The 23,147-nt window shown below is 46.9% G+C and overlaps 1 protein-coding gene across 1 annotated transcript in view; it reads left to right on the top strand.

Moving 5' to 3' along the window:
* cdon (cell adhesion associated, oncogene regulated) overlaps window positions 1-16,389 on the top strand; it is a 30,162-nt gene extending 13,773 nt beyond the window's left edge. The window contains exons 4-19 of the mRNA XM_084559435.1: window positions 252-398; window positions 947-1,090; window positions 1,181-1,492; window positions 1,572-1,841; window positions 4,522-4,796; window positions 5,162-5,336; window positions 6,592-6,708; window positions 7,278-7,481; window positions 8,512-8,693; window positions 9,392-9,497; window positions 11,679-11,801; window positions 12,078-12,269; window positions 12,832-13,139; window positions 13,258-13,337; window positions 14,671-14,936; window positions 15,644-16,389. Coding sequence (XP_084415561.1) covers window positions 252-398; window positions 947-1,090; window positions 1,181-1,492; window positions 1,572-1,841; window positions 4,522-4,796; window positions 5,162-5,336; window positions 6,592-6,708; window positions 7,278-7,481; window positions 8,512-8,693; window positions 9,392-9,497; window positions 11,679-11,801; window positions 12,078-12,269; window positions 12,832-13,139; window positions 13,258-13,337; window positions 14,671-14,936; window positions 15,644-15,798 — 3,056 coding nt within the window. The 3' untranslated portion in view covers window positions 15,799-16,389. The remainder of the gene's footprint in view (window positions 1-251; window positions 399-946; window positions 1,091-1,180; window positions 1,493-1,571; window positions 1,842-4,521; window positions 4,797-5,161; window positions 5,337-6,591; window positions 6,709-7,277; window positions 7,482-8,511; window positions 8,694-9,391; window positions 9,498-11,678; window positions 11,802-12,077; window positions 12,270-12,831; window positions 13,140-13,257; window positions 13,338-14,670; window positions 14,937-15,643) is intronic.
* The last annotated feature ends 6,758 nt before the right edge of the window (window positions 16,390-23,147 follow it).

The raw sequence follows: 23,147 nt of genomic DNA, 5'->3' as shown, positions 1-23,147 counted from the left end.
TCCAGATGCCTCTTGACCGGCATCCTTAATGAGCCTTGGGCTTTCCTGTGTGTAGCGTTATATTCCTGCTGGGGCCGAACGCTAAGAAGCTGACCTGGAACTGAATCACTCACTGCAACAATAAACAAACCCGCCGATCCAACACAAGCGGTGCTGATCGCCTTCGATCTAGGCTCGGCTGACGCTATAACCCGAGAAATGTTTGATATTCTCCACAGAAAGTGAGTTTAACTTTTATTTTTTTTCTGCAGAAATATTAGAATATGAAGATGGGAGGCGGCGGTCGTTATCGGTTCAGGAAGGCAGCACCGTCCTTATAGAGTGTCCACTACCACACAGCGTCCCTCCAGCGCTGCCCAGACTCAAAGTACGAGGGGAATGGATGGAGGTGTCGACAGGTACGTTTGAAACTAGTGAATAAACGTGCAGGTAGTTTTGTTTTTTCTCGATTCTGAACGAATACCTTGGAACATGCAGTGGTTGTTTCTGATGTGCATCCTAAATGTGTTCAAACATACAAAACAGAAGGTTGGAATTCTATGTCCCAGTGTTTTCCCTACGTTTCCAAAGATAATATCAGATAAGTCAGAGTGAATGTAGGTCACAGTTATTTAAAATGAATCTGATCCCATATTTCCACAGTACAAAGAATTTTGGGTTTCAAATCAGAAAAGACATTTTTAAATAAGTTGTTTCTCTCAGGGTGATAAATGATAAAGATTTAATGAAGACTTGGAACGAGTTGGCAGGTCCACTCAGTGAGGATTAAGATTCATTTTACAGTGATTGCGTAGAGTCCGGTGACATGATTGGACACGATTCTCCAAAAACAAACATTTGCGTTCGATTATTTTGGCCGAAGAATTCCTCCATTTGTCCTTCATCGTCGTCTTTGTTCGCGCTCATGATGAAAGACCGTTTCTAAAATCTCTCGTTTCCTTCTCAGATGATTATTTAGTGCTTCCGTCTGGGAACCTCCAGATCATCTCTGTTTCATCCCAGCACCAGGGCATGTATAAATGTGGTGCAATCAACCCTGTCACACGGGAAACCGTCATCCAGAAACACGGGACGAGATTATCAGTCAAAAGTAAGCTGAGCTACGTTTAATTTGAAGGTTGAGATGTTTTTATATGTGTTTGCTGTTAACATCTACTCATATGGCTCATCATTTGTCTAGATCCAGACCCCTCCTCCTCCTCCTCCTCCTCCTCCTCTGTGAGGATAGTTTATCCCTCCACCCCGATGAATGTTACGGTGCAGGAGTCCCAGCCGCTGACGTTGGAGTGTGTCATGTCGGGAAGTCCTGCACCGGCCGCCAAGTGGTTGAGGAATGGTGAGGAGGTCACACTGGGGCCTTCTCTCCAGCGACTGCACAACAACCTGGCCTTTTCATTAGGGGTGACGAGGCGTGATGAAGGGAGTTACAGCTGCGTCGTTGAGACTGAACAGGGGACTCTAATCAGCGCTAACTACACTGTGAATGTCCTCGGTAAGGAAAAAGACGAGAAGATGAGTTCATGTGGTGACACATGGTTGTGGTGAGGTTAATGTTCGTCCTCTCCTCCCAGAGCCTGCTTCCATCCCCGAGGGTCTGGGCAACCAGCTCATCTCTCCCGGCTCCTCCGCCAGTTTCACCTGCGTGGCGAGAGGAAACCCTCTACCGAACGTCACCTGGCTGTTCAACGCCGACCCCGTTGTCACGTCGCGCCGCGTTCAAATCTCCGGATCCTCGCTGCTCGTTTCTGACGTCACGCCGCGGGACGAGGGAGTGTACCAGTGTCTGCTGGGCAACGGGATCGGCTCAGCGCAGTCACATGGGATTCTCACAGCTCAGTCGGGTATGTGTGCGCCGCTCACCTTGACTCATTTATTATTTGGGTTAGGCAGCAAACCGCATGAGTGATTCATTCAACAAATATTGAAAACGGCAAAACATTTTTTGGGCAGGGCGACCCAAGACGACAGAGGAACATTTTAATATTAAATTAACATGTGAAAATGGTGGAAGAAGAGCTTCATGTGTTCCAGTGTCTAAAGACGGGAAACAACTTTTGAAATGTCAAAATATTTTTGGGCAGGGCGACCCGGGACAGCTAAGGAATAACTTTAATTTAGTTGGAAAATGGTGAAAGAAGACCTTTATGTGTTTCAAAGCGCAGCAACATCTTCAGACTTAATGTTTTGTCACTTTCTCAAAAGCTGCAAATCACTTTTGAAAAGTTTGGAAACCAGACTTTTCCTCCCCGGAAGAGTTGGTGTTATGGATGCATGACTTGTAAGGCTGAACAGATTACAGATACCAAAGGGGTGGAGTTCCAGAAAAGCCACATCACTGTAAATGGTGAAAAAAAAAAATCTGTGAAGTGTTGGAAAGAGTTAAGGCGTCTTGCCAGATGGGATCTCTGTGGGTCTGCACATACAGTATCCGCAGGGAGTCCTCGCTTTGTGAGTGTGAATGTGTGTGTTTCTCTGAGGGCTGGTAGGGGAGTCGTGGCCAAGGCCGCCCTCCTCCTGAGCCTTGAACTGAGCTTGAGCGTGAGAGTGAGCTTTGTGCGCACCGTCGGGGATAAGCCCCCGGACGCTGGAATGTAAGGAGTAGCCGTGGAGGGTTATGACGAGGACCAGACCACCCAGCTGTCAACATCATACACAACTGCCTTTTATTTATTAACACATCACAACCCTCCTCCTCCTCCTCCTCCTCCCCGTCCTCCAAGCCTCCCCTCTTCCCTCTCCCCGGCCGCTCTCTGAGCTCAGACCCCATTCCTCAGCTCGCCCCTCTATCTGCAGGATGATTAATGCAGCTACATGTGGTACATAGGGAGTACAAATCAGACAGGACCGGGCGGGTTCACTGCAAAACATTTGCCCCCCTCCTTCCACAAACTACAAGGAGGAATATCTTTTGCTGCCAAACGCGTTTATACACAAAAACAGAAAGTGAGGCCGATAAGCAGGAGCTGCCGAGCACAGGTAAACACTCCTCGGTACCAGGCGCGGGAGCTTATCGGACGCCCTTCGCGTTGCAAGTAAACAGTCTCGTTGATCTGTGCACGGTCTGTTATGGCAATTCATCACAGAGACCAGTCTGAAATACGCTCGGGTTTCTGTTTGGTGTCGTTGTATCCGTTACCGTGACAACGCGCCGCTTTCATCCTCCAAGCAGAAACACAGAGAGAGAGATGTGGTGTTCTGTCTGTTTCCTCTCATTCACGTCAGCGCACGTTGTTTCCTGCTCTGAAATGACGAAGCGACGAACGCGGCTCGTGCTGAAATCATTAATTTATCAGTTGATTAACGTGAAATCCATCATCAGCGACAATAAAACAAGCCTTTGACTCTGTTTTACACCAAATTATTCACTGATTCACTGAAACAGCGGCCTTAGTTGCAAGCATATTCTCTGGAAGGCATCATTTTCACGTCAGAAATATGATGAATACACCCACAAGTCCTCCGCATAAGCTCAGCTCTGTCCAAAGTGAGGCTCCTGTCGCTGCTGGTAATCCTTCGTGATTTAACATTTGCTCAAAGGTGCTCTCCTCTCTAATGGACTGACCTTTTTCTCGGAAAGGACCTGGCAGCACATCCCTGTCCAGGTGTAGTAGCATTTACTCACGATGCATCACCCCTCCATCTCCATCGGCACGGTGAGGCTGCCGTGTCCTTAATCGCCTCCCCCCCCTCCTGTGTCAGCGTGCCGGAGCCCTGGCTGCGGCTGAGCTATGAGTCAGAGCCGCGGAGAGCCCGGAGTGTCGGAGGGCTGAGGGAGGGAACGAGCAGGAGAGTGCTGAGGTCTGATTCTCTCCGGTATTTTAATGGTTGGTGTGTGGAATGTGTGGCAGCTGGCCGCGGTCCCGGGATCAGGTCTAGTGTTACCAGCTCCAGGCCTGTTTGTTTTACAGAGTGAACCGGTGCCGCACACACCAAAAAACAGCCTGAAACTGGACCCAGGACCCTGCAGCGTGCCCCTGTGGCACGCCACGCCGCGCTAACCTCCTTACTCGCTTGTTTAGATCTTAATGCTCACTCGTGATGCTGTTTGACCTCAGCGGTGTGGCTCAAACTTTTCGTGGGGCACTGTGTGAAGGTCTGGGGGAAGAAGAAAAATAAAAATAAAAAAAGTTCCACTCGGACTCTGCCAAACCGGTGTCAGCATAACTTGCCCAGGTGGACCTCTCCGGCTCTGGCACAGATTTAATGAAAGTGTGATTAGATCTAGTGCTGCAGAGATCCAGGTTGTTCTTGTTATTTTATGTCGATGGCAGCTTCCAAATGTAAAACTTTCCAGCGCTGTAAGGCCGCTCTGTTAGCCGCTCACTGAGTAACATTGATGCCTTCAGCTTTTATTGCACTGTGCTTTCTGAGTTTGCAAGTAAAGCCCAGTTATGTTAGACATGTAATAAGAGGATGGAATTAGATGGTACTGGTTCAGACGTTGATCTATAACATTTTCATTTCTGTCCTGATTTTATCTTTACAGTTGTATTTTAATAATATTGTATTTCTCGTTGGCAGATCCGACGCTGGGCCCCACTGGCGACGTGCCGCCAGAGGCCTCGCCATCGCTCCACCCCATCCAGAGCGACGAGGGCCACGATCGCTTCCTCACCGAAGACGAGAGCGAAGCGTCCAACCTGCCGCCCGACAGGAGCGCCGACCGCCCCACCCCGGAGGCGCCGATCATCATCAGCCCGCCGCAGACTCACAAGCCCGACGTGTACGACCTGGAGTGGAGGGCGGGCCGCGATGGGGGAAGCCCCATCAGCGCCTATTTTGTCAAATATCGGAAGGTGAGAAGTTGAGGATGTTTCATTTCTTTTTTCTAACCCAACTGAGAATGGGTGAATATAATGTGTGCATTGAATGAAGAGAAGTTCCTGGACTGACTGAAAGGTTGATCATTTCCGCTTTAAAGTCCCGTGTTAGCTTCAGTAATCCTCTCACTCTGGCTTTTAAACTGCAGCGGTACTAGTGAGGCTGTTGGCAGCAGGACTCCGCTCCGCTGAGTTGGAAATTGTGACAGAAATCTCAAAGGCATTGTTTCTGAGGCCGGCCAGACTCGGAAAGAGGCAGAGCTGAACACCGCAGCAGATGACTTTGTTTTTCTCTCAGTCACTTTCTCATGTTTTTTTGTATTTGTCTTTGTGTGTAATAGGTTGATGAAATGGGAACAGTGGTGGGAAGCTGGAACACGGTCCGTGTCCCTGGCAGTGAGAAGACCCTCAGGCTGTCAGAGCTGGAGTCCTCCAGTCTCTATGAGGTGCTGATGGTGGCTCGAAGTTCAGCCGGCGAGGGTCAGCCAGCCATGCTCACATTCCGCACCGGCAAGGGTCAGTCCAAAGAAAACCATCGTCTGCCTCCTATTCCTCGAGTGTTTCTTGTCATTTTCCTGGGAACGTACGCAAATACAAACTCCCTTTTCCTCCATGGCTACAACAGGGGGAAAAAAATATATAGAAAATAAATTCAGCTGCTTAAAACATCAGCAGTAAAAGTCAGGATTTGGTGTCAGCTCCTCTGAGTTAAGGAGCATCTGGTTGTTTTGCACATTCAGCAGACGTTCAAGAAGAGGAAATTTATCAGAGGCAGCAGAAGCATCTTTCTCTTATTGATAGCAGCCTCGAGAGAACGGATAAATATGCAAAGCACGTTGCACTTTCCAGTCAGGGAAGGACATTTGTGTGTCTACCTTTAAAGGAAATCTGCTGAATTATGTTTGTAATTTATAGAAGAGGACACAAAAAAACTTTTGGCTGAAACACACAGCAAGAAAATATGCATTCCCATTTCTCTAGACTGATAATAAATAAACTGTTGTTGTTATATACAGTATACTGTATCTGGTAGATATTTAGATGACAACTCCCATCAGATCATTCGTAAAAAAACAAAAAAAAAAACATCACGATGATCAGTATGAGTTATAAAATATGACTGTTTTCGCCTTTTTATGTGTTTCTGAGACAAATAAAAATAAGACCAGCCGCAAGCGTTCCAAAAATCTAACAATAGACTAAACCACGGATGACATAACAAAATGTTCCCCCGGTCAGAAACGCACAAATTACTGCCAAACCCGCGAATACGACTGTATCCCGAGGGTGGTTCTTTTACAAAATGATCCCGAACCGAGGAAAATGCCAGCGTGTCCAAAAACCAGGCTCTTGTGTCCAGATGTGGCTTCAGTTTCCACCAGAACAATGCCACCAGGAAATAAAGAGGAATGCGCATTGTTTTTTTGTCTGGGCTGTTGTATTTTCTGAAAAACGCTCCCTACGAGGCGCTCGTTTCAAAACCTCCCCCTCCTGGGGTTAAGAATATAATTCAGGATGATAACCACGAGGTTTCTTGTCTCTGTTCTGCTCCTGAAAACCTTTGAACTAGATACACGCTCATTTCCAGCAACCGCAGAGCTAAGTTCTAGCCTCAAAGCTGCCGAGCTGCGGAGTGGAAACCTGATAGTGACCTGATAAAGCCGGGAGGAAATTTTTCCGAAACAACGTCTGAAGCTGTTCCATGTGTTTGTAGGTGTTAACCCTGCAGATCTAGTGTTCTCACTCCCGGCTTTTCTTCCTCCTCTCTCAGAGAAGAGCACCTCCTCCAACAAGAATCCGTCCAAGCCTCCTGTCATCTCCGTGCCGCCCAAAGTTCAAGAGGACAAAACCCCCAACACCCACTTTGGAGTCGTCATCCTCGACAGAGGTAGGTGTAGGCACAATCCCTGGCTGTCTGCGGAGCGCCGGGCCGCTCGCTGCAGCTCAGACAAAGGCTGTGGGATGTTTCTGAGGAAACGAGGCTTTGTGTCGTGTGTTGTTGAGTTCACGGCCAGGCTGTGTTGAGCAGATCTCGGAGCGGATTTTTTAGATGTGGTCTGCTTTGTTTCTTTGCGCCTCGGAGTACAAACAGTGAAACGATAGTTGACACCCTGTAATGACTCTTTGGAAGAAAGATGCTGTAAGCAGAACGCTGTGAGACTGCACACAGCCTCAGGGTCAGATGTGTGTCTCTGTGTGTGTGTCTGTGTGTGTTATACTCGCATTACTAAATTACTGAGACTCACATTATTCTTTTCACTAACCCTCTTTTCTCTGTCTCTCCTGCCCTCTCTAACTTTGTGACTAAGAGCTCAGGCAGTAAGTATGCAAACCTCCACGGCTTTACTGTGAAGTCTTTTCTTTTTCGTTCCCTGTGAACTTGTTTCATCCTTTCATGAGCTGCACCGATGCCGACAGCTTTTTCATTTTTTAACCCTTCATTTATTTCCGCCCCAGTGCCCGAGGCCCCCGATCGGCCGACCATCTCGATGGCGACTGAAAGCTCGGCCTACGTCACGTGGATCCCGAGAGCCAACGGCGGCTCCCCGATCACAGCTTTCCGCGTGGAGTACAGACGCGGCCGCAGCGCCGAGTGGGCCGTGGCCGCGGATAACATCTCGCCTCTCAAGCTGTCCGTGGAGGTCCGGAACCTGGAGCCTGGTGAGTGAAGCGACTCTTCCGCTTAGATAAGGGTGTCTCTGTCCCGTCCCTCAACATCACTTAAAGTCGTACGACTGGTTTTCAAAGCTGGCCCCTCTTATCTTTACTTCTTCTTTGTCATAACTCAACCTTACGTTTCACTGTTGCATAGAAGACTGAATCAGTCATCCAGAAAACACCTCACTCTGTCACTGATGATGATGATGTGGACAAACACATTTTCTTAGCTGGTTAAAGCATGCACATGTTGTCTGTGTGTGAGTTATTATGGCCCTGCTGGAGGGCTGCAACACAAAGTGGAAACAGCCGACAGAGTTGCAGAAATAAAAGGTTTATTTCGTTAAAAAAAAAAAAACAAGGACACTTGCTCCGCCACTGCAGGGCCGGTGGGTCGGCAGAAGGACAAGTGTAATAGGTGGTTTAGGCTTCTACGTCAATTTGAAGCGCAGAGCATACGCAGACCCTAACACCGTAGCCTGACGTGCACCTCCCCAGAAATGCAGACTGCAAGAGCTGTGATTGGTCCGCTTGGTAGCAGCGTGTTTCCACTTTAGTATTTCCGACTGCTTCTCCCCATCTCCACAATTTTCTGATTGATTGTTCACGATCAATAAAGATGGAACACATCGAGGAAAGGTTAACTGAGGAGGTACGGAGATACAAACATTTGTACGACTCGTCTTCGGCGAAATTTTGGCGAAAGTTTCAGTCGCTATTGTTGAAAGTGAAGCAGGAAGTAGAAACAAAAATGAACCCGACTGGCAAAAAAGACACAGTGCTGACTAGTGTTTGGGTGGCGTTTTTACCGAATGTTTACACTTAAGCTATTTGGAAGTTACTGGCTCACTCACTCCTTGACCAACACATGTGACTAATCCATCACTGGAGCGCTGAAAGTGTTGAGACCAGCTCAAACTTGATTTGTTGTGCGTCTCATCCGTCATGCAGCTTCCATTAAAGTGTTGTTTACTGATCGTTCTTTACGTGCACCACTGCATCCTAACACTCATCGTCTTCCTTCCTCCCTCAGGATCCACCTACAAGTTTCGAGTGGTGGCCATGAACATGTACGGCGAGAGCCCCCACAGCATCCAGTCCAAACCGTACCAGGTGCCTCAAGCCAGCCCCCGGATCGCGGACCGTCCCGTGGTCGGGCCTCACATCTCCTCCACGGACGCCATCAGCGACACGCAGATCATGCTGCGATGGACTGTGAGTAGTTGATTATTGTAAACATTTATTTCAGTTCCTGCTTAAACTTACTACCTACTGTAGTTTTACTGTAGTTGGATTGTTATCAGAATTTGTTGTTGTGTCCTTTTATGTGCAGCTACAAAACTTGTGATTTGAACGTTGCACAAAAAAAAGAAAAGGATTTAATGCAGCATAAAGTGCACACACTGTTCACCAGGGAGTACCTTAATAACTCATTTTCCATGCATGAGAGCAGCCAGTGGAATAATTACGGCGGCGCTGTAGTGTCTTTTCCAGCTGGCTCACCTGAGTTTGAGCTGCTGGTGGCTTCTCTTGCAGCCAAGACTCAATCCGACCTTTAATTGAGCAGCCATGCTGATTAGGGCTCTGCTCACTCAGAAGAATAAGAGGCCCCCGTCCGTCCATGTTTTTGATTCTTTTCTCCTCAAAGTGTTTTTTTTTTTTTTTTCTCCTTCTTCTCACAGCAGTTTGGGCTGCAGATGGATGCAGATAGTTCCCCGCATTTACTTAACCTCAGACAGACTCATTATTTCCTGAACTTCAGACAGACAGTGCAATCACGATCTCCCGGTACATCTGCTGATAACGAGGGCAGCCATTAGTAGCCGGAAAATTTCCTCTCTTTGTATAATAATTGCCCACCAGATTGCTTTCGTCCAACGTAATCTTTCTTTTTTTTTTCCATCCCCTTCCAGTATAGTCCCTCGAGTAACAACAACACCCCGATCCAAGGCTTCTACATTTACTACCGGCCCACAGACAGCGACAACGACAGCGACTACAAAAAGGACGTGGTGGAAGGTAAGAGGAAATCGTATTTTGGAGGCTGCGTTTCCACCGCAGATTGAGTCCATAGCCGGGGCAGAGCGTTTGTCGACAGCCTCGTCCCGTCGTGGATGTAAGCTCACGCTGTGCAGATAAACTGGGACCCGGGAGCGTAATGGATACTCGTTGTCGAGAGCGCGCCGAAGTGAAGAGGGGCATTTGCACGCTTTGATTTATAGAGCACTCTCTCCCTGGGCAGCAGGGCTTTCTGAAATCTGTTTTTAATAAATGGTTGCCAGCTAATGGGCCAGAGCTGTAACATGAGTCCGGCCCGAGGAGAGGGGCTCAGGTTGCTGGGTGGAATGCTAACAGTTGAGCCTGGTACAGGAAGGGAAGGAGGGACGTCCTTTTGGTGGACTCTTCAACATCTGAGCGTCTTTGCCCGGGCTACTTGGTGTCGGGCCGTGAGCAACCTCTGTCTAGGTTCAATAAAAACTTGAGTTTTTTAGAAATGTAGTCTGCATACAACTACTTCCACAATGTTTCACTGACCAGATTTGGATATGGTACTGCTGAAGTTGGTAAAATGTAGCAAGTTTATTCAAGTACTACAAGTTTAGTTATTTTATACTAAAATTGAGGTAGTATACTTGAAGTTCATTTTATTAAGTATGCTTGAGTATAAGTATACGTATAGGAAGTATACTACAGACCATGTACTTGTAGTGTACTAGAAAGTATACTAATTTAATACTACTTCGGACTACATTGGAACATTTTTAAGTTTATAAAAGTATACTTTAAGTATACTTTATAAGGTCATTTTAAGTTTACAAAAGTACACTTTCAAGTATACCACAAGTACTCTCATCTATATATTACTAGTGTACTAGGTATATACTTCTAGTCCACATTTTAGTTTATAAAAGTACACTTAAAGTATACTTAAAGTATACTTTTATATACTTAAAACGTTCCAATTTAGCCGGAAGAAGTATTAAATTAGTATACTTTCTACTACACTACAAGTACACTCATCTATATACTACTAGTGTACTAGTTATATACTTCTAGTCTACATTTTAGTTTATAAAAGTATACTTAAAGTATACTTTTATAAGTAAACTTAAAGTATACTTTTATATACTTAAAATGTTCCAATTTAGCCAGAAGAAGTATTAAATTAGTATACTTTCTAGTACACTACAAGTACATGGTCTGTAGTATACTTACTATACTTATACTCAAGTATACTTAATAAAATGAACTTCAAGTATACCACTTTTTGCTATGGGGCATTTAAAATCCAACTTTAAGACATGGGCCGCACCAGGATTTACTACTTATTTCACACTTAAATCTAAGAATTTTAACTTATTTGCCATGAACAAGCACTTATATCGTAAAGTTGTAGAACTGATCTAAAACAAGACCAAACTTACAATACTACAAATCACCTCCTGGCCAAGCTACTGTACCTTTCCGTATATCCTTCCTCCCTCCTTCCCCTCAGATAATCTTCGAGTGTGCACATTTAAAACCTGCGATCGAGCACGTGCGGTTTAATCACTTAAATTCTTACTTACTGGACATTTCCTGCACCTCCTGAGTAGGTTAACTGTATTTTCCACTTGCATGAGTTAAAGCCTACCTTGGGGCAGAGGTAGCACGGGCCTGCGGTGATTTATTGTACCTCATATGAACGAAAACACGGCGAGAACAGCAGCCTATTTCAGCCCCATTTGTTGGAAATGTAGCATTTCCACGTCGGAGGCTGTCGTCCCTTCTGTGATTTCAGAGCAGTGTGATAGTGTGTGTGTGTGTGTGTGTGTGCAGAGTGGGAATACTGGAGGCCAGCCAGGACAAACATGAAGCTGCCATATATGGAGCTCGTCTAGAGTAAAGCAACTGTCTGGGCCCTCGTGGGACAGACGGAGAGAGAGACAGGGGTGGAGGGGTTGGGGGGCTGAGGCAAAGAGGGAGAGAGAGAGAGAGGGGGGGGGGGGGGGGGGTGAATGAAAGAGAGCGAGAGCATGAAAGAACATGACCTCCAAAAAAGTGTGAGGCATGGAGAGAAGGACGAGGGGAAGGGAAGTACCGGTGCCGAGTTTACACAGGATCTGGTGCAACGTGAGTCAACATTGACTTAACGGAGGAAGTGATTTCTCACCTTTGCCCCGTCCCCCCTCCCCCTTTTTTTATTTTTTTTCTTCTCAGGTGTAAAGACCTGGCACATGATTGGACATCTGCAGCCCGAGACGTCTTACGATATCAAAATGCAGTGCTTTAACGACGGGGGAGAGAGCGAGTACAGCAACGTCATGATCTGCGAGACCCGAGGTAAGAAAACACGAGCTGTTCCGCGCGAGAAGTGACTCATGCTGCAGCCAAACCTCTACTTTATCAGAGGTCCAGGCATGTTTGTACGAGGCCTGTAACTTTAATGACGGGTATGATGGCCAAAATTACAACATAAATGTTCTCGGTTTTATGAGCCCAACAACAATGGCTTCCATTTTATAGTTTGGTACTGTGTTATTTAGCTTTGATGCTAACGGGTATGAAAGCTGTTCCTCATGTTCCCTCCCTCCCTCCCTCCCTCTCTTTCTGCTGCAGCACGTCAGCCTCCGGGCTCGCCCAGCCAGCACCCCATCACCCCACCTGGCCCCCACCCTCAGGAACCCCCCAGCCCTCCCGGAGGACTCCTGTACCTGATCGTGGGCTGCGTTTTGGGAGTGATGGTGCTCATCCTGCTGGCTTTTATCGCCATGTGTCTGTGGAGGAATCGGCAGCAGAACAACATGCACAGTGAGTTTAAAGCTAGCACGAAATGTTAAAAAAAAAGAACGCGCCGGGAGATTTTGGATAAAGCGCGTATTGTGCACGCTCCAAGCTGTCGTGCCGCTCACGCCGAAATGAGCAAACACACAAGAGTTGACTCTGTTTTAGTCGTCTCGTTTTTAAGGAGAGTTGGCCCCCGACGCAGCTTGAGAAGAAATATTCCAAGTGCTCATTCCAAGAGCATATACAGATCCCACAGTGCTCGCAAAAGTATCAGCCATTGTTCGATGGACTCTTTACCAGACTGTCTGGATCTGTAAATTGTTGGAGTTTTGTAGCTTATAGAGTTTGTGAAAATCTGAGACCAAGTCACAGGTGCCCACTATCTCTGAGGGTCACAGATAATTCACCAGAGTTCAACGTCATAGTTTTCAAACTACAGGCCTGCAATGTTCAATGTTCTCTGGAGAAATTAGGAATCACCCAATATTTGAAAAATTTAATAATAGTAAGCCTTGCAAGGGACAGATTTCTGTACAGACAGACAATATATCAGACTCTCAACCTGGTCCCTGTGTCTCTCCTGCAGAGTATGACCCTCCCGGCTACCTCTACCAGCCAGCAGAGATGAACGGCTACGTCCTGGAGTACACCGCGCTCCCCGGCTCCAGCCGCCTCAACGGGGACATCCACGGGGGCTACGGGCACGGCGGCCAGATGTTACCCCAGGGATGTCACCACCTCCACCACAAACTCCCCAACGGCTTGGCAATGCTCAACGGCTCCGGCGGCGGCGGCGTGTTCTCACCTGGCCACCCACACGGCCACGATGGCACCCTGCCCCACGGCAACCGGGACTGCGAACACTCGCACTCGCACCCTCACCACCACCACAACGTGAGTCCTGGCACCGCAGGTTGCTGCAGAGTACCTTGAGGCTGACGTGTTCGTTCACGGCTTTATCAGAAGGTTTGGTTCAGTTTGGCTAAAATTAGCGTTCGTGTTCTCTTGTCAGGGCGGAGGCATGTACACAGCTCTTCCCCAAACGGAGTCGTCTGACTGTATGAGCTGTCAGAACCTCTGCAACAACAACAGGTAAGAGAATGTTCTGATCTTTTGTTCTCAGAATTTAGGATTCTTTATTTCTTTTATGTGTCCTGCTAAAGATTAGGAAATTTATAGGGAAATCTGGTTTTGCAGATTAATCACTTGTTCTTTTTTTTAACTTATTTATTACACTGATCAGGCATAACATTATGACCACCTTCCTAATATTGTGTGGGTCTCCGTTGTGCCTCCAAAACGGTAGTGACACATCAGAGAATGGACATGGGCCTTCTGAGGGTGTCCTGTGGTGTCTGGGAGCAGGATATCGTTAGTGGGGGGGGGGCTTTGAGGGGAGGGGGCCTCTGTGGACCATCCCACAGATACTTGATCAGTTTGGGATCTAGTGAATTTGGAGGCCTAAAGCGTTTTTGTGTGTGCCTGTGTCAGGCTGCATCCTGCTGGGGATGGCTGCTGCCATCAAGGAGTGTCATTGCTATGGGGTGGGGGTGTCTGGTCTGGTCTAGGTGGGTGCTAAATGTCTACAGTAACATCCACACCAATGAATGCCAGGTCCAGAAGTTTCCCAGCAGAACATTGAATCATCACAAGATGGTCAATGTTATTTACTTTTCCTGTCTGCGGTCATAATGTTGTGGCTGATTGTGTATAAGTGTACAATCTGCTTCATTTTAAAAAATCTGAATATTTTTGGGTGGAATTAATATTGCAAAGAAAAGTTGGACTGAGAAAATTAAACATGGGTCACATTTAATAAAAGGCAGCGGAGAAGAAATTCATATGAGTCCACACACACTCACTCACACACACTTGGCCTACTGCTCGTCCTGTTTATGTACTTAAGGGTCCACAGCATCACAGTTTACCCTGTGTGCACCCAGCCAGCAGACCTAATGAGCCCTGTGTTTATTTACCTCCGGCTGCTGGGAAAACGGGGTGGAGGGTGGTGGGGTGGTGGGGGGTGTGGTCCCAATCCAATCATGTAAGGATGGAGGGAAGCTGAGTCAAGGAAAACGCGAAGAAGCTTGTTTCGTGCAGCTGTCTTTTGTTTTTTTGGAGCTTCATAAGAAGAGTAACAACCCACAATGTGTCACAGTTACTTAGAGGCTGTGAAGCTGCACCTTTAATCTCAACTTTTTTTTCGGAGCAGAGTGTGAGAGTGCTCCAGCCGTGTTCCAGCTCTCATTGTTTTATCCGTTGTTAGTTTTAACACAAGGGTTTTCTGCGTCTGGCGGTAAAAACCCACGGCTATCTGCAGAGAGGTCGAGACGGAGCGGTATGCGGAGCGCTGCTGAGAGTTGTCTCGTACCTTTTTATAAATGAACGTCTCCCCACTTTTCATTCCATCTCTGTCTCGGGGCAGATGTTACAACAAGACCAATGGCACTTTCTCCAGTGGCACTCTGCCTCTAATGCATCGCGTGGCGCCGTGCCAGCAGGACGGGCTGGAGATGGTGCCTCTGGGCCAGGTTTCCTCGCAGCAGTGCCGCGGCCCCGACGGCCAGACGCTTTCTGGTGACCTGGAGGCCGACGTGGGTTACCAGGCGGATGAGCACGGGGACTCGTCGCCCTCGCAGCATTCCTGCTGCCTGATGATGAACAATGAAAACTCTCCAGCGCAAAACACTGGTGAGATTTTTATGACGAAGGCCCATACAATCATACTTTTCACATGATAGCAGATAATGTTTCAGTTAAAACACATGATAACCGTTTTTACCCTCTTTATCACTGATCAGATATGAATGATTTTTCATTGCAAGAACACTTTTTAATGTTTGGATGCTGGGAATCACTCATATTTTCATATTTAAAGCAATTAATAGCTAGAAAATTGATGCCTAAAACAAACTGGTAATAAGAAGGCACCTCCAGCACATAAAGCCTAAAGCTACAACTTAACCCACTCACCAGGTGTCGATATGTGGATTTTTATTTCTTTTTTTAATCTTCAAACAGATCCAGTCTAGCTGTTTCCTCCTTTTTTTCCCCCAGTCTTTAAGGAAAGCCTCATTGATGTTTTCATCCAACAAGAGAGAAAATAAATAATCGTATTTCCCAAAATGTCAGCCTGCAAGACATTAGAGGATTAAGTGAGAACAGTTACTTCCAGACACTCACGGTTCAGTGCGATTGTAAATTTGAACTCTCAGAACAGTTGTTCTGCTCCGTGCCTCACCATGGTACGGTTTTTAAATCGTCACCAAGCCTCATGTTGTATGCAGACGAGCTATGCTGCGTCGCCACAAATTACACCGTGGGCCTCTCCAGAATCTGAACTTGTCTTTTCTAATATGAAACATAAACCCACTGTGTGTGTGTGTGTGCGTTTGCAGCTGAGGAGGAGCTGGAGTGCGTGGACGTGGAGGGGCCTGTGGTGTGCTGGGAGAGTCTTGGCCTGCCCGACTTGGACTGTGACGAGAAGCCTGGGTGGATCTCCAGCTGTAGCCTGGCAGGAGAGCTGATCCAGCCCGGCCCACAGGAGGCCTGAACGCGGCCCACACACAAACACTCTCCTACAGTGTGGAGGGTTTAGAAGGAGAGAGAGAGACAGAAAGGCTGGATGAGAGGAGGAGGAGGAGGAGGTGGAAGAAGGAAGACCAGCGATGTGATAGTCAGAGACACTGCATGTTACGGTGACGAGGACACAAAACTGTTGACGGACTGAGATGAGACGAGGGACGTGTGTGGAAAGAGACACTGAGAGCAAAGCCAGACGGAGAGACTCTATGTCCCACTGGAGGGAAGACTTTCATAAAAGATCAAAAAACTCTTTAGATGACTTATTTATTTTTTGTAGTAGTAAAATATTATTTCATATGAATGTATCTGTTTTAAAGAAAAAAAGTTTGTCTTTTATATTATTTATGCCTTTTGGATGAGAAATACTTTTTATTTTTTGTCGTCTTGTCTCTCCGTGTTCCACTCCAGTGCGGAGATTAGCAATTGTCTGTGTAAAGTTTTGTAATAATATAAAGAGAAGATATGGGAGAGTCAACAACAAACTCATTTCACTGTCTTTCCTCCCCGCCCTCGTGCGCAGCGCCTGATGAGTGATTGCCATAGCGAATTTCCCAGCCACAGTCCAAACCCATCGATGTTTCTGGCAGGTCTTTGATGTGGCTCCGTGATGGGCTGTCCCGCTGCAGTGACCCCTGAGCGGGGTGAACACTCCCTTCACTGTTCACATCAAGGCTGCTGCTCTTTGCTTCAGTGAATGCTCGATAGCTCGTCACTTTGCGCCGAATGCACCGTCGCTTTGAGGGCGCTGTTGACCTACTGGCCCCAATCTGTCAGAGAAGTGGAGCAGTTGCATTAAAACTTAATGTTTTTTAGATGTGCGAGCAGCGCACTCGTGCAGATATTTGCATGTTGCAACTGCTTCGCTGCAAGTGACAGGGTACACGGAGCACAGTGGAAATCGGGGAAGAACTGAATCTGAAGTTACTGAGAAGAAAAGAAAGAATAGTTCAAGGAAATCAGTAAAAGGAGAAGAGGACCCTGTCAATTCTTAACGAAAACATTTAATGTTTAATCAGCTTCTTTGGCCAAGCGTGCACACACGTACATTTAATTAGTTTTCTGCATTTTCTGCTCAGTCGGAGTCATGTGCTGCACCCCAGGGAGCAGTTTATGGTGCTCGGTGGTTTTCTCAGGGGCGCTTCAAACCAGAGACCCTACGCTCCCAAATCTGCGCTTCTAATAGCCCATGGCTGCAGAACACGTCTTCAACGAAATATGAAACTTAAACCTGAGGCCAAGCGGAAGAAAAATGTAAATTTGAGGCATCAGGGATTAGGGGGGAGAGATCCACGTACCTGGAAAGTGATTTCTGGGAATCTGAAGCCGCTGCTGACATGCAAAGTTTTCTGTTTACTCTGTTTTAGAGTAAAATGTACAGCGGTATGTTGTAGGTAGAAGGAAGATATCCTGATATCTGTGTGATGCTCGTGATGTGTGACGGGGCTGCAGATAGCTCATTCATAAAACGCTCGTAGTACGCTCATCTCTGGTTTCAGCCCGCGTCGGCCAAACCCATTTTCTAAAGGCTTAAAGCCTCTTATTGGTTTTAAAATAATCTCCGTGGTGTGCTGGCAGATTGGAGTTGATAGGATTGCAGCGGGCAGATGACAGGGCTGGCCGTGCTTCACTGAGGGTGACTGCGGTGCAGGCTTTCCATGCCTGGTGCCTGTCTGCCTGTGCTTTCTGCCAGAGTTGGCTGCCAGTCCTCAGGCCCTGCCTCGCCTGGCATCCCTTCTCCCCCGATGGTATACGGGATATTCCTGGCACCCGGATTTACTCGCCCCGCTGCCGAGGCGTGGCACCGCCTCTTCCGGCTGTTATTTTTAGTTTTGATTGAGGCTGTTGTGCCATTAAAGCTGGCAGCGTTTGTTAGGTTCACTTAAAGTCAATTCTTTCCCAGGAAAAACTTTCCTGAGTTTCTCAGCCCTGAAACCCCCGTGTGTTTTAGATGCACAATGGTTTCATTTAATTGTATTTATTTTTTTAGATGTGATGGAAAAACAAACTCGTGACAATTCTCTGCACGGTCTCGTTAAGTTTCCTTTGCAGTAGCTCTTTCTGGGGTCTGTTCTGAGTCCTTTTGGAAGACAGAGGAAGAAAACAATGGGTAGGAAATGAAGCTGGAAATGAAAGAGGAATGGTCTGGGGAGAGAGAGGGGATGCTGACAGATGCAGCCTGGGCTGATGAGGAGAAGATAAGGCCAGGGTTGTCCCTAAATGAGCTGCTTCTCCATCTCCCACGTCTGTCAGTCGGCACTCTCCCTCAGCCCTGCCCTGCACCCTCTACCCACACAGCTACACCCCTTCATTAAGGAGCCCATGGGAACAAGAAAGCTCATTGTCCGCACTGGAATTTTTGCCCCTTGCTGCAGAGCCGACCTGTTAACGCCAGTCCCTCTTCCCTCCGCCCACCATTCTTCTCCGCTCTCCCCTTCCCAACACACCCTGAATGAATGCAATTCTTATGAATCGGGCAGTGTGTCGTTAACTGCCTTGATTCAGCCACGGGCGGTTTTATCCTTGAGATGTCACCAACCATAAGGGAGGCATGTTGTGGTTGGATGCAGTCCAACGGCATTCCGGCGGGTCCCTGCAAATGATGAGCACATATGCAGCGAGACCAATAATCTAATTTCCACTCTAAAGGATAATGGCTCTTTATTCGTAAAACGTGCAGATGCCACATAGTTGATATCCACGGTTTGCATGATTTTAAAATGGCTGCACCTGATCTGTGTTATCGGCAAAAACAAGTTTCATTTTTAAACAAGCTGGATCCACTTAACTGCCCCTAGTTTACTGTGATCAGATGCTCTGGATCAATAAGGAACCCATGAAAAGCAGGCAGGACCTCTTGAGAGTCAAACTTTTTTAATTAACTGGCCGCTCTCTGGGAGATGAGAAACGATGTGTTTATTCGCTGCATCATTTAAGAGGACATTTGCTTTATGGGCAAGGATTTCTGCCGAGGTGTCAAAAGAGGTAAAATGTTCCATAGAAGAGTCTGAGCTCATCCTGACGCACTTAAACGAAGACAAACAGCACAGCAGGGGCGGTTATTGGAATCAAACCGAAACCATAATCAGCAATACATTTCAAAGAGAAGCAAGAACACTAAAAGCAGTCTAATGAAGCCGCGATCCAGATGGTTTTAATAGACGGGGTGAAGTATCTGACGTGGAATCCACAACCTCAGGTCCACGCCGTGTCACGGTCTGTAAGTTTATACGAGTACAAAGATGGAAGGAGACAAAAGAGACGGTCTTCCCCTGATCCGAGCGTTTGTCCAGTTTGAGAAATAACATTCTCAAATCTCCAGATAATCCAAAAGCACAGAACGGCACGCAGCGATGTTTAGTTAATCTTGAATAACACACACAAAAAAAGACAATGGTTTATAGAGGAATGATTTTGTTTTGCAGTTTCATGTCAGCTTTGCTTTCCACCAGACACAGACGTCCTGTTATCTTCAAGCTCAGTTAACGTCACTTGGATTTGATAAAACTATATTCGTATTAAATATTACTGTTATTATTATAAATGCTTTCATAAGTTGGACAGACTTCCAACAGAGTGAGTAATCAACTGGTGAATCTTCTTCTTGCGGTGGTTGCTCTGAGACGGATAACTCAGCTCCTGGGCAAACAAGGCAAGAAGATTTATGTGGCAAGATACCACTGGAGATAATAGAGACTATCTTGGAAAGAGTTTGGGTGAAGCAGCTATTTAAACCAGATGGCGGGGACGGTTTTAGGGCGGCGGCGTTCTCATCAGTCGTCCTCCACATCCAGGCGAGTGAAGTAAAACGTCACCCTGGCGCCCTCGTCCGTGTCGTACAACGCCTGGCAGGTGTACATGCCGGTGGCCTCTTTCTGAAGCTCCTCTATGACCAAAGCCGAGGAGTTCCCAGGAACCAGCATGCGGCCCAGGCTGCCGGACTGAGACTGGAGCTTGGGGCCCTGTCCGTAGTTGTAAGCCACCGCTACGTTGTTATCGGTGCCGGGTTTGGTGAAGCCCCAGATGAAGATGGTGGGCGTAACGGAGCCGCAGTCCAAGGTGACCGAGCCTCCCGCGGCGGCAGTCACGTTGGAACGAATGTACTCCACCTCCTCGGGGTCAAGTATCTCCAGACCTGTAACACAAGACGGCCAGATCACTTTCCATAACTCTATAACGGGAAGAAAAGGGCCCTCGTTGTTTTCTGAAACAGCCTCAGACATGACAGATTTATTTATTAATAAGCGTCTTCAGAAAACTTTTTCAAGACCTCACAGTTTGTTGGAAATGGACTGCGTCAGCTCTTGGGGATGAACAACACATAATTAAATACTCAGTTGATCTGCCACTGGTCTCTTTGATGGGTTCAACTTTATGATTCTCCCTCTGGCTGCACTTTTAGTTTGACAAAATGACGAAGCCGCACTGTGATAAAGAGAAAGTCGGCTTGCCTGAACTTGCCTCTACCTCTTTTAACATCTTTGTTAAAGGGAGCTTGAGTACAATGAGTCTTTACCTTGTAGAGGAAGAGCCATCCAGCAGAGGAGCAAGCAGAGATAAGGAGTCATCCTCAGATTCCTCGTGGAAGCTGGAAATCTCAAGTCGAGAGGCTACTCGAAGCCTATCAGAGAGCTGATAGCGTGTTCCCTCTCCGGTCCACACCGCCGAACGCGCTGAGAGTGACTGAGCGAAGCTGGAGGACTGACAGGGAGAATTCTTTCAAACTACACTGGATTCACTTTAAATTATTCATCAACGCTTCCACCTCCCCGGTGTCGCTCTGTTTTTCCTGTCTCCCCGGCTCTCCACTCATGACTGGGCTAATGGCCGGGCCCGAGAGAGAAAGGTGTAGGGTGTCAGGATGATGCCATGGCTTCATGTATTATTGAATAAACCCGTGGAGATAGCCTTTTTAGAAATTCCATCACTGGAAACGTGAAATGAAAACAAAGGCCCTGCAAGGTCAGAAAATCTCCCACAAAAAAACTGACTTATTGTTTAGAGGCGAGCAGAAACAAAATCACCACTGATTCATCTGCTGACTAACTAGTTTATTAGTGACTCACTGAACAGTACGTGTCGTACTCATGGAAATGCATGGGTTTTTACATAATTCATGTATGGATATCAGTCCCCAAATCCCCAAAACGCTCGTTGAAGTAGGACACTCCTGCAAGTATCTCTGTCGTAATGGAAAGAAAAGCCTGTGTTTCGACTAGATTTAGGAGGAGAAAAGCGCTGAACATCGTTAGCGGTGCCACGCAGCAGCAGCATCCAGTAAAAACCGACTGATGTTTGGTTTTGAAGGCTGCAACAAAAGAAGCTCGACGCTGCTGCCCTGCAAACAGTCCATAAACCTGCTCTTACTGGAGGCAGCCCCAGACTGAGGAAAAGGCTCTAATTAGAAAGGGCTTCATCTTCAAGTCGTTTCTGGAGGGTAGAGGAGGACTATATTTAGAAAAACTGCTGGAAGACAAACAGATGCAATAAAACTGCAGCATAAAACAACATGGTTTCTGAGGGCAGAGTGGACCAGCAGACCAAGTAAACACATTTAAACACACTGCATGGTATTGTTTTTTGATAAAATATGCAATCGTAGATATCTACACCGCTTTATAAAATGACTCGGAGAGTAGTTTTCTTTTTTGTACCGACCTGTTGTTATTTGTTGTGAACATCACCTCCAAGCAGCCAGATGGTTTGGGTGGTCGTCCAAAGAATGTTCTTCAAATCCTGCTTTCCTGCAGAAATTACAGCAAAAATAAAGTTTATGAGGCGTTAACAAATTTGGGAAACTTTAAATTGGTGCGTTCTGTTGGAAAGCAGTTTTAACAGCACTTCCCCGTGCGGCTGAATATACAATAGAAAGATCAAATTTGAATCCTCATAACTCAGATCTACTTCATAAAACGCAAGACGGAACCGTGGCATACACTCAACAGAAATCCATTACAGGCACCTTTAATTTGCCTCCGGTTCGTAACTTAAAACAGTGCAAAAGCATTAAAAATGTTAAAATTTCATGAGAAACTGGTTTTATTGTACATCACAACCACCTGTTACAGTGTGGACAGGGTCACTTGATTTCCAGTCACTGAAGTGGGATGAAAGTAGTTGAAAGCTGAACTGGGTAAGCTGGCCTTGCACTATACAATGAAATAATTAATAAAAATGATTGTGCACGCTGCAGATGATGCCCGTGCCAGTGCTGCCGGCTGCTAACACAACCGCCCTGCAGCTGCTCCAGGCTGTGTTATGTCCAAGATATGACAAAGGAGCAAAAAAAGTCCAATTTGTCACCAGTAAGTCCGGCTCTGTTGGCGTAAGAGCAAATTCTTTGCGGCTGAGGCACATCCTTTCTGAGAGCTGCAGTCCAGCAGCACATAAGGGCCTGCCACATCTGCTGGCTGCTTGCCTGATTCGCTGCCTGGCCGCTCAAAAAAAGAACGGGAAGGAAGAAGACCAGGCGACTGGAAAATGTGAGTCGCCTGAAAAGCGAAATGTTTCGGACGGTGGTCGGTGATTGTGTGAGTGTGAGCGTGTGTGTAGGGGGGGAGATTGGCCTTGGTGTGGAGAGTTGGCGACAAAGGGAAAGTTGCATCTTATCTGGACCCTCTTAGCTTGGTAAAAGCTTTCAGGTGCAGTGCCCCATGGAGCGGATCCGGCCGGGCCAATCTCTAGCAACTTTTTTTTTTACTTTTAGTTCTTGGCAGCAGATGAGAGAACAGAATCAGACCCAGATAGCTGAAACTATATAGGGATCTGTGTAACACATTACTGCCACCCCAACATGTGCCACCCGCCCAGACTGTGAGCTCTTGGCAACTCTGCACTTTATGTGAGAGCAAAGCTGGCAAAACAGGTGGGTTCCTTGAGCGTGCCCTGTGATTAGATCAGTCATTACCGCTGGCATTGTTGCAAGCAACGCTAACCTCTCATTTCAGAGGACCACCTGTAATGGAATGTGTTACTAAACCTGAACAGAAGATGATTCAACCTCTGGATGAGATAAATAGTCTGCGCTGGCTTACAGTAAGGATGTGTGTTTCCACTTAGCATCTAATGAGATTCTGATTTGCTTTTATTTTCCTCTCTGACAGAAAATGCTCCATGTTTGTGTTTTCATGAGAGCAGTTGTTGACTTCCTCTCATGTAGCTGTCCTCAGACTTTAGTCCCATACATCTCATTCTGGCTGCAGCTGTGAGGTTTCCTCCGCCTCCCTGCTTTCTCTTCAGCTGACAGTTGTGTCATGGACCACACATAGAGGAGGTGGAGTGGGGCTGTTGTTCTACTCTGCTCGACAGGCTAACATATAT

The sequence above is a fragment of the Chelon labrosus genome, assembly GCF_963514085.1.
Source record: "Chelon labrosus genome assembly, chromosome: 13".
Classification (NCBI taxonomy): Eukaryota; Metazoa; Chordata; class Actinopteri; order Mugiliformes; family Mugilidae; genus Chelon; species Chelon labrosus.
Note: the sequence above shows the minus strand (reverse complement) of the source record. Positions and strands in the feature narration are given on the sequence as shown.